General features: G+C 42.7%; 1 protein-coding gene across 1 annotated transcript in view; it reads left to right on the plus strand.

Annotated features, from left to right (window-relative positions):
* The window catches only part of TBXAS1 (thromboxane A synthase 1 (platelet)), a gene marked incomplete at its 5' end in the record, with an annotated part of 129,663 nt that extends 115,219 nt beyond the window's left edge, over window positions 1-14,444 (plus strand). The window contains 4 exons of the mRNA XM_009877135.1: window positions 7,000-7,088; window positions 9,894-10,031; window positions 13,588-13,750; window positions 14,370-14,444. Of these exons, the coding sequence (XP_009875437.1) occupies window positions 7,000-7,088; window positions 9,894-10,031; window positions 13,588-13,750; window positions 14,370-14,444 (465 nt within the window). The remainder of the gene's footprint in view (window positions 1-6,999; window positions 7,089-9,893; window positions 10,032-13,587; window positions 13,751-14,369) is intronic.

The raw sequence follows: 14,444 nt of genomic DNA on the forward strand, positions 1-14,444 counted from the left end.
TGGCTCTTAAGTGATACCAATGAATGTCTGCTGAGAGAGGAAAAATATCCTTCCTCTTTATTCCTGTAGATCTGCAGCAACCACCAAGGGACACTTCTGTAGCAGGAAGGATTAAGTCTTGCACGAACTTCAGTGCTTAATGTGCTTTGGACTGGTGACATGCCCTTCGGACAGACCTACCCCAGTTTTATAATTCTCTTTCTCAGCCTTTTGGGCCTCTGGCAGTACTTTCTCCCATTTAATTTCCTCCTTGCCTCCCTCCCACTGGGATCCTTCACCATTCAGCATTTCTGCCACCCAAGTAGAAATTTTGATTGTGTCAGACAAGTGTAGAAAGAGAGACTCTTGAGCCTCAGCGGGCTGAGGAGAGAACCAGGAGGGGATTTCCTAGGGGCTGAGCAGTTTTTAAAGAGGCAAGAAATGGGTGGTCTGTGTGCCTCTGATGGGCTTAGCCTGCTACAATGCATGACCAGGGATTATAGCCCATCCACAATACCTACCTGGAGCAAGGCACACATCACACACAGGTAGGGAGCCACTTCTGGAGAGGAGCTACTCTTCTGCACAAAACCCTTTAAAAAAGAAAGTAGTATAGTAAGGGTAGTTGTGTATTGAAAGCTGTCTGGCCAGGCACTATCACTGGGGACCTGCCCCTTCCTCCTAAACAATGGAGCACCCCACTGTGCCCAGTCTCACTTCCAGTTATTTATTTCCTTTTTGTTTAAGGGCAACCACTTCTCTTGGCACAGAAATCTGAGACTATGTGGAGCTGATAAATTTACAAAACTGAGATGGAAACAGATTTTTTTTCCTCCTTTCTTTTCATTTGTACCTTTGCTCATAGCTGATTTCCTTAATTATTTTCTTCTCTTTTCCTGGCTTTTTTCCCCCAGATCTTCTACCTGATGGCATTCATTCTGTTCTTGCTGGTCACCATGTGTCAGTAGTAATGTAAGCGGAAGAGAATTTCTGACTGTTTTGATTGCACCTTTAGTGTTTATCTGTTTGGTTTTGGGGGCACTGTTCAGTTTCAGGAACTATTTTTATGTCTCAGAAGTTTCCTTATGAACAGTGATGCTACGAAGACCTTGTTTTAGCACTGTGAAAGCTACCGGAGGTAGTGCAGGTCTGTCTTCTGTCAGGAGCTGAAGTCTTTGATTCGAAAAGCAAAGTAACATTAAAAAGACTCGACACTGGTGTAACCTTATACTTTCTGGCTCTTTCCCCAGCACTATTGGGTACATACTTGGAACCACATTTTACTTACACTAATACAACCCCAGGGAGCTGCATGGATTTGCACCAAAGTAGCAGAGGGAATTTGGCTGCAGGGTCTCGTGTAATGTGGTTATCAGCATGTAACTGGTGTGCCGGCCTTTATCACCGCCCCTGAACTCAGCCTGTGAATCAGCACCTGCCTCCGCCTGCGGCTTGCGTGGCGACGGACCCAGCGAGAGGGGAATGTGAGGGGTGGAGTTTGAGGAGCTGTGAGGGTGGCTGGCAGGTGATTTGAACAAAAACCTGTAATGCTAAATTTATTTGGCACACATGGTCTTTAGGAGGAGCCAGGAGGAGTCGGTGTGAGCTGTCTGAAGCACTGAGTGCTGTGGCAGCTTGGGAAGTGCCTCAGTGAGTTAAGCAATGCTCCCAAACCCAGTGAGCATCCACCAAGGGTGAGGGTGAAAGCCAGCATGTTGCACTTCCATTTAAATGATAACCCAAGCAGATGAGAGAGGTGGCAGACAACCTACATGGAATAAAGAGCAAAAAGGGAAGTTTGGGAGTACGTGCTTCAGACAGTGTGTGTTTGCCTCTGTGGAAAGAGGCATGAGGGAATGTGAAGCTGAGGACTTGCTTTAATGGTCATTTCTGAGAACATGTGAGAAAGCACAAAGCTGCTGGTGAGGCTTTAGAGACACCAACACATGCTATAAGGGTGCAAGAGGAGAGATGTTAGGCAGCTCAGGAAGCCTCTTGCTGCTACAACTTACTTCAGAAAAGAGGTTTGTTCGTTTTTTTTTTCTTCCTGAATTTTGTTCTTAATTCCATAGTCAAAAACTGAGTATTTTGCAAGATACTCTTCTGTAGGCCTCTGTCACTGGAAATGGCCAACAGACACTTGGTGATTTTAGGAAGGCTTTTCTCTATCTTAAAGCTGTGTATCTTAAAGCAACACCTTTTGCCATGGCGTGCCTCCTGGGATGGGTGGGATTCAGGACCTTCAGGGTCCTGTCTCCCCACCTGTGCCATGTCTTAGAGAGACATCTCACTCAGCAGGTGTCGGTGCAGGACAGACAGCAGATAGCAGAGAGAAAGTTTAGTAATAAGTATTGCATGAGAACTGTCTTACTATTTGGTCCAAGTTCTGAGGATAAAGCTAGGAAATTTTACTTCACCAGGTTTGTCCCTCCTTTGCTGACTGACATTACAGGGAGGTTTTAGTTCGGTGCTTTACAGGTATTCCAGCATGTTGCTGAGGAAGTGGTAAAACATAAGGCAAGCTTTCTTTAAGCAGGTTAAAGATACTTGCTGCGCTATCCCACGCTTTTTTTTCACTGATTTGCATTTTGTGTGCTACCCTTTCTCTAACCTTTCCTTTCTTAATATGGTTCTTAGCAAGGTTGTCATGGGAAAGCCCTACTTGGGCTCTGGTTCTGTTAGGGGCCAAGCATCTCCTGAAGGTGACCAAAGAGAGGTCAAAATCCTAGGCAGATTCTTTGATCTACCAGCAACTTTTGATCCGTTTGGTCAAGAAGCGCTGTTGACCTGTTTGTGCATCCTGGCTATGGCTGTGGTCTGAATTGCTCCTTTGGCAGTCTGAAAGGAGGGGAGGGAGGGTGAGAGTCGCTGGGGATGATGCTGTCTGGTTTCTGACTCACCACCACCTATCCTATTACTATCCAGAGCCTACATTTTGAGGGGGAAACAATGTGGGCAGAGTAGCTATGCATACACAGATAACTCATGAATCTGCATGTGCACTTAAGCGGATCTGCACGTCATCTCTCTGACACGGACTTTGTCACAGCCACACCTGCCCATGAGGTGTCTGATTTGGCTTGCAGTTTCTCAGAAACCACAGACAGTTCAGTCTGTCCATGACTCAGCAATGCTAGTTATGAGGAATGTAGTCTCTGCAGCTTTTGCTGCTTCCAAATTGATTTCAAGTGCACGTCACACTCTGTCAGCTACACAAAATTTTCTCTGATGTTTTTTCATTTCTGGCTGCTGAGCATCAGCAGGCCATGACCAATAGGATAAGTGGAAATCTCTTATTCACTGATGTGTACTTGGATTACTGTTCCCAAAACAGAGGTGGCAGAGGAGGATCTATGCCTCACTCATCAGCCTCTTCGGGGAAAAGTTAGTATCTTCTCTTAAACTGTCGCTGAAGATGGGTTCATGCTGGACGTTGTGTGGAAGCAACTGAGGTGCAGGCATATGTTCTCTTCTGCTGACTTGGCTGTGGTGATGCTAACCACAGCCAGCAATGAAAAGCGAGCAACTGGGAACAGTAACATCTCAAACTGCAGCAGAAAAATTGGCCAGACCTATCCTGTCAGCACTTGAATTCCCTTGGTGTTCATTGAGGAATTAAAAGTTAAATGAGGGTGGTGGCAAAAAATAGGTTTGCCTGCCTAGAAAATGCTAAAGCCAACACTGAAAAGCAGAGGTGGATCTGAAGGCAGTTCTTTCTCTTTGAATTTATATGGAGATTAAAACACACATCCTTGTAACACATAGGCAATTTTATAATCACCACTGGTATTTCACCTCAGGGTACTCTGTGGGGCATAGAATTAATTTCCCACCTTTTTCTAAGGGATAAAATCATGGGATCTGCTTGCTGTCAATCATAAAGGAGAGTTTGTGGCCAAACTAGGTGCTTTCTGGACCTCAGAAGTGGTTGAACAGTCCAGGGAGGGTGAGGGGGTACCACCACACCTCATAAATCAAACCAGGGAAACATGCATGCAGACAAATGCCACTAGGTGTTGCATGCCCATTTCACTTCCACGTCAGCAGGATACAAGGCTGTGCAAAGTGTAACACAAACAGCTGTGCAAAGCAGTGGCTGCAAAATTAAAATATAGGATGTTTTTATTACAATGCAATGTGATGCCTCCTTCCTCCTCCCACATCTCTACTTGTTACAGAAAGGAATTTCTTAATGAAAAAACACCCAGTCTTAAGTAAAAATTTATGTAGGCTCTTTTTTTTTTTTTTTGCAAGGGGTTAAAATCGTATCTTTTCACAACATTACCTCAGCAAACCTGCCAGCAGTTGAAGGGACATTTAGGGAGAAAAGCGTATTTAAATGCCTTTGAAATGTGCTTGGCTAAAGGAATATTTTGAAGAGAGGGAGTGGAAAAACAAATGGAAAATATTTTCTTTGAAGGGGAAAAATAGCAACAAACTGTCCTTCCTGAATAGAGATACTTGGCTGATGTGTACTTTATGCAGCCATAGGTCAGACCTTGCAAAAAACTACTAAATTAGGTCCAGCTATTTTGATGCTAAAGGCATGGAAGTACCAATAATTAAGTTGTGTCAGATATAGGAAATGACTGATGTGTCTGCCATGCTCATGATAGCAGAGTTTGCTGTGCTGCCATTTGATGGACTCTTTTTTTTTATGTAAGCAGAAGGAATTTTCTTCTAACAAAAATCAGCTGGTTTTGCACCTTTGTTTTGTTTTCTGAACTGCTAATTCCCTGAAGGTATAGAAGCTATTTGAAAGAGCAAATCAAAGCTCCCATAATTTAGTGTTATATTATTTGTTGATGTATGGTTTGATTTAGTGGCTACTTACTCTATCAGGTTACCATATAATTATCTTAATTATTGACTACAGAGGTAAGTAGAGGAATTATGAGAGAGACAGGAAGGCCCAGTGGAGAGAGCATGGCTCAGAGAATCGAACACATCACAGTGTGCTCTTGGCTCCATCATTCATGTATTCTGAGCCTGAACTCTTCTCTCAGCCAGCCTGGCCATGGAATCAGGAGGGATTGCAGGGACAGGACTCAGATGCTACTGCAGGATTCAAGAGATGTAGGAGAGCAGTGTAAAAGGACAGAGGAAAGTTAGGAAAGACAGATGTAAAATTAGCAGGCAAAAAAACTGTATACACATCACAGCATATATTTGCATCAAAGCATGGAGCACCTACATGATCATGGGGAGAGGCAGTTTTACCACAAAGCCCTGAAGTTTGATCACTGAGTCTGACCACAGTTCATTTCCAGCTGTGGCTACTGATTTCCCCTGCCAGATCAGTAGCCCTTGGATCCCTTTCAGCAAAACAAGGATGATAAAAATAATCTTCTTGTCTTTGGTTTTAGCTATTCAAATTATTGGAGCGCAGCTCCTCACACAGCCTTCAGCCTTGGCTCTCATGACATTGCAGGCATTTGTGGCTTTTAGTCTCCTAGTCCTTTGTCTGATAACCATCCACCTAAGCCAAAGGTTTGAGTTAGGAGGCTCTACTGCAATATAAAAGCAACACTGAAAGGCTCTCAGTGCAGTCTATACTTCCTGCATTGATAATATTGGTCATATACTGACAAAATACTTCATCTATTGACAAGACAAATTGCATCTTTTTTTCCCTAAGAGAGGAGCAGACACACTGTTTCTGCTCAGCCTGTGCAAATTACTTTCTCTGGTTTTGCTTTTCTTTCCTGAGCCAAAAATGGAGATAATAGAATGTATCTATTTCCTTCCTAGAAAAGATCAGTTAATGTGAAATTGTGCATGGTGGCTTAGTGCTGAATAACTGGGATACCCTAATCCAGCAAGGTATCCTTGTTCTATTGTACGCCTTTTCTGCATACCATCTGGAGTTGTTCTCTGCTTAGTATTTTCAGTATGTACCATATGTTTTTGCATGAAAATTCAATAAAATATGCATTATACATGAAAAGTGCTGTAGTAAATAAAGGAAGGATGGAATCCAGTCCCCTTTGTGAACAGCAGGGGCCCCAAATCTTCATAAAAGGTTTAGTCTAGTCTGACGTCTGTGCTTTTCTTCAATTTACTCTCTGTCAGTCTTTAGGAGATGCTCTAATTTAAAACAAAACTCTGCTCGCCTGATGAGGTTATTAGACATTCTTTGGCTGCCCTCTGCTGTGAGCACTGGATAAGACAAGGAAAAAGTCCTTTTCCTGAGGAAGGTAGCACTCAGAAATTGTCTGTCGTGTCACTCCTACAGCACTTTTTGGGTTTTAGTACCCGCCACTCATGATCAAGGGCTGGTTGGTTTTGTAGATCTGTGAAAATGTGGGCTCAGGCATTGCCTTCCATGCAAAATTAAGCAGCAGTATCCAAGGGGCAGCCATGGGAGGGAACGGGCTTCTCTCCCCAGGCACTTCTGCAATCCTGCTGGGTGGGATTTGGGCTGTACCTCAGCCCCCTCTGCTAAGCAAACACTTTGCTGCTGTGTCTTTTCCTCACCGGGGTGCCAGTCTCTTCCAGTGCCATCTCTCACCCCTCTGCAAGCATCGCAGCAAGGGCGCTTTTATTTATCTCTGTAACTGAGAAAGGGCGAAGGGTTTGCTCCAAATTCAGCAAGAAAACTGAAGGACTCGCTGTTTCTTGTGAACAAGGTGGTCCCGGTCTGCTGTGCTTCTGTCTTGGGGAAGAAATAAGGACCTCGTGCAGATTTTAGCGCATGTATAAAACAAAAGTTCTTTTGCAGCTATTTGTGCTCTCTGTAATGCCCTGCTTTTAGTACTTACTAGCAAGTTGATTTATTATTATACCTTCAGCTGGGCTGCACACCAAAGCATTTTGATGATGAAAGAAATGTTATACATACATTTAATTACTGCCCACATTTTTGTATAATTTTATCGTTTACTGTTTTAGATGAGACATTGAGTTCTTCTGCAGGAAATATGCCCAGTCAAAAAATAGATTATTTAAAAGCTAATCTGAGATGAGTTTGGCACTTAAATGTGAGAAAATTTAATTGTTCTTTTTTTCTTGCCTTTTCAGATGGTCCCTGATTACCAAAACGTACAGGAACTCCCTTATCTGGACATGGTGATTGCAGAGACATTGCGCATGTACCCACCTGCATTCAGGTATCTTTTTTTTTCCCCCATCTGATTCCACAGGGTAGACTCTATAAAATGGAAATCTGTTGTTGGAAAACCAATGTGCCCTTGGTCACTGTGCCAACATCAGTACTGCTTGTGCATTCGAAAGATATACTGTGGCCCGTCGGCAGGAAAACTGGCTAATACTGATATTTCTAAAGCAGTTTTTCACAACAGATTGGCCCAGATTGCTTCGTCTCTGTTCTTCACATCCTCCAAGGTTAGAGCGTGGAGCCATTTTGGAGCAGGTCTGGCCTTAGAAAGCCAGATGATGATGCTTCTGCATGCCTTGCGCTTTGGCGATACAGAGCAAAGACCTACCCTAGCCTCTTTTTCATAGAATCATTGAACACTTTCGGTTGGAAGAGACCTTCAAGATCATCACGTCCAACCTTTGTCCTAGCCCTTTCAACACCACTAAACCATGTCCCTTGGCACAACATCTGCCTGTCTTTTAAATGCCTCCAGGGATGGTGACTCAACCACCTCCCTGGGCAGCCTGTGCCAATGGCTGACAACCCTCTCAGTAAAGTTCTTCCTTATATCCAACCCGAACCTCCTCTGGTGCAACTTAAGGCCATTTCCCCTTGTCTTATCACTTGCCATTGGGAAGAACAGACCAACTCCCGCCTCGCTACAACCTCCTTTCAGGTAGTTGCAGAGAACTGTAAGGTCTCACCTCAGTCTTCTCTAGGCTAAACAGCCCCCTAACACGCAGAAGAGTTTCACATTCAGAAAACTGGATTTTGCATGTGTGCTTAACTTGGGCCCCTACCATTTTGCACTTGTACTACATTATACTAACATAGCTAAGCTAACGGCTATATCCATTAAATTTTGGAAGTTTTACTCCAATTCACATGAGCCTAATTTTACTAAGTTATGTTGATGAGCTGAAAACAAGGGGAAAAGAAATTAGAAAAGTGTGTGATTGTCACATTTCCATGTTATCACAAGCACAAATGCAAATGTTAAGAATGGATCTTTTCAAAGCAGTGAGCCAGTTGCACTGTTTCTCATGAAGCCAGGGATAAAAATCGGATGGTTGGAAAGGAGCCAAAGCAGAGCTTGCTGTGAGAGCCTTAGAAAAAATCACCCCATGATTGCAAGCACCTTAAAATAAAAATTAAAAACAAAACCTTTAAATCGTATTGTCTTTCTCATGTTCACAAAGATTGGAACTCAAGATTTTTCCATGGACATTTGCAAGATTGTTTAGAGTGTAAATGTCAGAGATACTTGCTGCTGGATGAGATGATTGAGCTTTACTCTGTTATACGTGGTATACAAGTGGAAATTGTTTTGCCAGTTGCAGCATCAGGGGTCTTTGAGTTTCAGCTGAAACACTGAGAAGCAATCAATATTTGTCAGACAGGAAACAGAATGAGAATGGAGCAAAGTTGTTCCAAAGTTTTAGTTGGTGTTGTCAGTGGTGTTTATTGATCTGGCTTTTACTCTGATGGATGTGGAATAGATAGGACAGCCCACTGCCTCAGAAAGATGTTAATTGCCTATGATAAGGATAATGCTGAGTTAGGGGAAAATTCAGTAGCAGCCAAGCTTGTTGTAAAATGAAGAGTTTGTTTGGTTTGTTCTTTTTTTTAAAAAAAATGGACTTACTAGTCAGAGAACTTTTTTCCCCAGAACACATGTTTCCACTATCGCCAAATTCATGTTAAGGATGAGAAGGACAGCTTGTCAATGTGTTTTTTAGCATGCCAATGTTTTGTTCCAGGTTTAGAGCCTCTGTTATTTATTTGTCTATGAGAAAGAGAGAGATAGGTGACAGCGAGGAAAGAATGTATTCCTGTAATGATACCAGACTGACAGCCCTGAAACTGAAATCTTTGTTCAACTTTTTAGGTGCAGTGCGGGGGGAAGCAAAGGGAGCTCCTGCATGTTGTCTCACCCCTGTGCTCCCAGCTGGTGCCAGGGAATAGCTCCCAGGCTGAAATAGCAGGGCACCGGCCTGGGTCTGGGATGCTTTGGGGTCTGCTGCGACCACTCAAGCATCAAAAGGTCTAGGTCAGGATCTGCCACAACACATGCACACCCACACACCCTTTTTTTACGAGGTTTACAGCACCAAGTTTGGCTTCACCAGGTGGCTTGTCTCAGTTGTCTTGTCCCAATGAGATTCCTAAAGACAATCCTACTCTGTCACCTGTCAATACAGGGTGGGAGGAAACTGGAGAGTTTTGTTGCTAACGTCATGCCTGTCTTCGATGAGTGTATGTGAAATGCAGTTTCCCAAGGCTTGTTAATCTGTTGTATTTTTGTAGCAGCAGCAGAACACAGCTCTAATAATAAAACCATCCCTTGCTAAATTTCAGGTGATGACCTAACATGAGAAAGCTTCTCAAATAAACAGACGCAAAATTATATTTGATATATTTTTTCCCGAAAGCAAACCAGCATAGGCTTTCAGCCTGTAATTAGACTGACATTTTGTCTACTGTTTTCACAAAAAATTAGTCTAAAAACAATATTACCAGCAAAACTGCAGTTTAATATTTCATGTTTTGGAAAGCCACAAGTGACAAGAAATGCTTTACTGTGCAAAGGGGAAAAGTTAGCCAGCTGGGTTGGAGCTGTGTGTTTCTAGGTGGAGATGACTGTGACCTGAGAAGACACTAGCATCAGCAGCAGTTGCTGTATTTATCTACTAAGAAAGCGTTACTCCCAAAGTTGCAGGGTCAGTCCAGCTGAAGAGGTTGACTTTTATGGTTCCCTCCTGCTGTTTTTTCACCCTTATTAATCATCTGGGATACATGACACTTACTGTTGCAGGTTCACTCGGGAAGCAGCTAAAGACTGTGTAGTGCTGGGGCAGCGTATTCCAGCTGGGGCTGTCATTGAAACCGCAGTTGGGCATCTCCATCACAACCCTGAGTTCTGGCCAGAGCCTGAGAAGTTCATTCCTGAGAGGTATGTGGAGTAATGTTTTTCATTCTTAGGTTGAAGTCCTTATATGGGCCACTTTAGATCAAAGGTCTGCCTTAAATGCTGTTTCATGCTTTAGGGTGGGCACAGGACTCCAGCCTGTCCAGTGGAGACACCGGATCCTGTTTCTCGTTCACAGCCGTGGTCACCCAGTTTTCACCTGAAGCACTATTTCCACCAAGAGGAGCACAGTTTAATTTAGACCATAAAAATATGTTATTTCTACCAAATTAGACAAGTAGTGGTAGCAGCGCATGCCACAGGGGTGCAAGGTTTGGTCAAGGTCAAAATCTAGCACAGGTTTTCAGACCGTTTTCCAATTCAGATGCTGCAAATAGTGTCACATCTGGATGCAGAAATTTTAAGGTGAGATAGTATATTCATGGTCATGGTCATATCCCATCTCCAGCTGAGAATTTGCTCTCAGACCATAGTTAGGATTCTGGGTTCTTAGCTTTACTTGCCAAGACATACTTTCACATGAAGCATTTGTTCTCTTCAATGGGAAGGCACTATAAAGTTGTAGGTTTGTACCCAGACCTTTCTTACAGATGCTGAGCTGGAGCTTACAGGGAGAGTTTCTGCTGATGTGGTGCTGTGTGGAAGCACGGTTTAGTTTTGTGGGCAGCTATTCTGTGGGAAGCGGCATTTTAAGCTACTACTATGTGGAAAAGTCTACTAAGAAAAAAAGTGTGTGTTCCACAAACAGCTGGGTGTGAGGCTGGCAGCGCAGAACCATCTCTTCCAGTAAGACAACACATGTATGCTGTAGGTGGGTTTGCCCAGTGCTCCTTCTGGAGTAAATCTTGGTTTATGTCCTATCAGGCACCTTAGGCCGAGAAGAAGAGCAATGCCAGGGTTAGAGAAGCTCAGAAGCTTCAGGGAGGAACGTTAGCAGTAACTGGAAGTCTGAGAGTGTTTTTTAGCAATGCTTATCTAGAAATGCTGTCTTAATTGTTTATTCACCACTAAAACAGTAGCATGAAAATGCATTAAAGGGTAAAATGGATAGTGGGGGCTGCAGTCCGCTTGACTCATACAGTGCTTTTATGAATCTGAGATGAATTCTCTTCTGAAATCATCCTGAGGAATGAAGCATAGTTACTAATGCTCTCCCTAGCTTTTATCAGTTGGTACTGTTAGTAAGAACTGCAGAACAAGAGCTCAACAAAAAATAAATTCATCTGAAGCCTTTTTTCCCCCCTCTAGTATTTAATTTTGAAATCTGCCTCAGGAATACTACAAGGGAGACTTCAAATTTACCAGAATGATAGAGGAGGGTGAGCAAGGCATGATTTACATTAACATGTTTGCATGGGATATGAAACAGTGCCCAGTATATGAGTTAATAGTTCTTCAATCTCAAATTATTGACTTCTCTGGTACTTTACACAGTAGTATCCCAATCATATTTAGGATATCTAAGCATGGAGGAGAGGTTAATGAAAATACACAATATTATTTTTTTCCAAACCATAAAAAAGCCTCAACTGCCTCTCTTCTGTTTCTACCCTGCATAAGTTCTCTGTGCCTTAGCAGTCTAAATTTCTTCAAACTGTATCCAAACAGATGAGAGATTTTCAGGGATAATCCTCTACATGAAGCACAGAACTTTTATCTAGATACAGAACTAGAAAAGTAGTTCCGTACTACCAGAACAGCTCCAAATATGTTATGACACAGGAGGACTATGCAGATTTCCAGGGTAATACCATCACTGTAATGGTTTGCTTGTTTTAAGGAATGACTCTGATTGGTGAGTTGGCACAGGCCGGGATGAGCCTCACCTTGTTGATTATGCATTGGCCCTAATAACTTATACTGACTCAGAGTCTTTACACTTTTCTGTTAAATATTCTGGCCAGTATACATCCATCTTTGCAGTCGTTGTGTCATGGTCTAACCCCAGTTACTAAGCCCCACACAGCTGCTCACCCCACCCTGGTGGATGGGGGAGAGAATCAGAAGAGTAAAAGTGATAAAACTCATGCATTGAGATAAAGATAATTTAATAGATAAAGCAAAAGCAAGCAAAGCACAATGAGGAATTCACTCATCACTTCCTATGGGCAGGGAGGTGTTCAGCCATCTCCAAGAAAGCAGGACTCCATCACACATAACGGCAACTTGGGAAGACATACACCATCACTCCAAATGTTCCCCTCATTCCTTCTTCTTTCCTCAGGTTATTATGCTGAACATGACATTATATGGTATGGAATATCCCTTTAGAAAGTGAGAATCATCTGTCTCAACAGTATCCCCTCCCAACTTCTTGTGCACCCCCAATCTCCTCTGTGGGATGGCGTGCAGAGCAGAAAAGGCCTTGATGCTGTGTAAGCACTGCTCAGCTGTCACACGTTAGGGCTGGGCGGGTCACTAAACAAGTGTCAGGTGCTCTCTATTATTCCCTCTCCCTTCCCAGAAAAAGAGAATAAGGGAGAGACACTTATGGATTGGAAAAAAATAACTTAAAAGCTTTTAAACAGTAACCATAAAAAGACAGAATATAGTATTAACAAGAGCATGATGAAGTAGATTAAATATATATGCAAAATCAATATCAACATCCTCCAATGATTATCACATCACTACTGATGCTGCAGGGCAGGCACTGGGAAAGTTTCCATATTGAACTCAGTGATAGACAGGAACTGGGTTCAGGAACTGGATCCAGGAACGCACAGATTGAGATCAATGACAGAAGAACAGACAGAGTCATCCTCAGATGCCAGTCATAAAAGGAGAGGGCTTGACCCTTGTGATCCCTCAGGTTTATACCAAGTATGACATATATGGAACATAGTATTTGGTTAGTCAGTTTTGCGTCACCTGCAGGTGTGACCTTTTTACCTACTTAGAATGCTCTTGCTTACAGCACTCCAACATTGCACACAAGATTTAGCAGTGACCTTGGTTTCTATTGAGGAAGAGCCTTTCTGCACACTGTTTCTTGGTAGTAAGTTGGTAGTAACTTCAAGTGGTATCACTTCTAGAAGTAGACTGTCTACAAAAACATGTTGTTAACTTCAGAAAGTGAAGCTGCTTAGAAGAGACTTAGCCGAAAAGAAAAATCACTGAAATCATTGAAAAATCACAGAATGGGTTTTGTTCTAGCTCAAACCAGGACATTAGCAGTATCAAAAACATCCCTGTATTATCAACAGTCTTTTCAGCACAAATTAAAAACATAGCCCCGTACTAGCTACTGTGAGGAAAAATAACTCTATCTCAGCCAAAACCAGTACATGTTCACAAAGAGATTTTACTTCTTTTTCTTTGGAAATGAGGGCAATCCATCAAAGATAGACTACAAGTCTGTCTGTCCTCTCCTGGAATCACTAACTGACCAAGGCTGATGGCCCTAAGTCAATCATTTGTTTACTTAAAGGTGTCAGCCCCATCAGGACATAATCTGTTAATAGTCCCCTTGATCTCTTCACTAAGACCAATTGAAGAAGACCTTTTGAGAAGTAAATGAAAAACATGGAATTGGGAGCAAAAAACATTTCTTGAACTGTTCCATCTCTGCACTTTCTAGGTTTACAGAGGAGGCCAAGAAGAAGCGACATCCCTTTGCATACCTGCCCTTTGGGGCAGGACCTCGTGGCTGCATTGGGATGAAAATGGGTTTGTTGGAGACAAAAGTGACTCTGATGAGGATTTTGCAGAAGTTCCGATTTAAGACCTGCCCAGAGACTGAGGTTTGTAAATGCAGAGGTCACACTTAACTTGAGGGAGCTGACAGTGTATCCTAGGCAGGACAACTGACTTGCCTTTATGACTTTCTCTTTGTTAGAGAAAACTGCTGGAGCTACTTCCACAATAAGGAGGGACAAGAGGCCTGGGCTGCATGTCTTAATCGAAATGCGATTTAACCTGTATGATTTTTCCGACAAAACAAATGGTTGCAGAGCCCTGCTTTAGTGGACAGCAGTGTAGCAACACCACAGTCAAAATACCTTAATTTATGCAGAGTGAGAACGGAAGGGTCATCTTTCATGGGATCTCAGCACTTCAGTATATGCCTGTTGCTATATACATTGCACTGGCACTTGCTTAGCAGCTCTAGACTTTACAGAGTTAATTTCTTTCTTTTCGGAACTACAGTATACCTGGGCAACCTCTGCCTCAGTCTCTGGCTGTAAAGTCTATTTAATGTTATACTATCACAGTTGATGGTAAAACAAGTACTTTACAGCCTTTACAGTATATCCTGGTATGAATTGGTCCCCCAGCAGAAGTGTCTGCCTGTATGTGGGGTTGTTACACACACATAAACAAATACATACAACTGTATGTAAGACACTTTTTTTCTTTCAGATTCCTTTGCAGCTGAAATCGAATGCCACACTTGGACCAAAAAATGGAGTCTACATTATGTTAGAATCTCGTTAA

Source organism: Apaloderma vittatum, unplaced genomic scaffold (assembly GCF_000703405.1).
Source record: "Apaloderma vittatum isolate BGI_N311 unplaced genomic scaffold, ASM70340v1 scaffold7599, whole genome shotgun sequence".
Taxonomy (NCBI): domain Eukaryota; kingdom Metazoa; phylum Chordata; class Aves; order Trogoniformes; family Trogonidae; genus Apaloderma; species Apaloderma vittatum.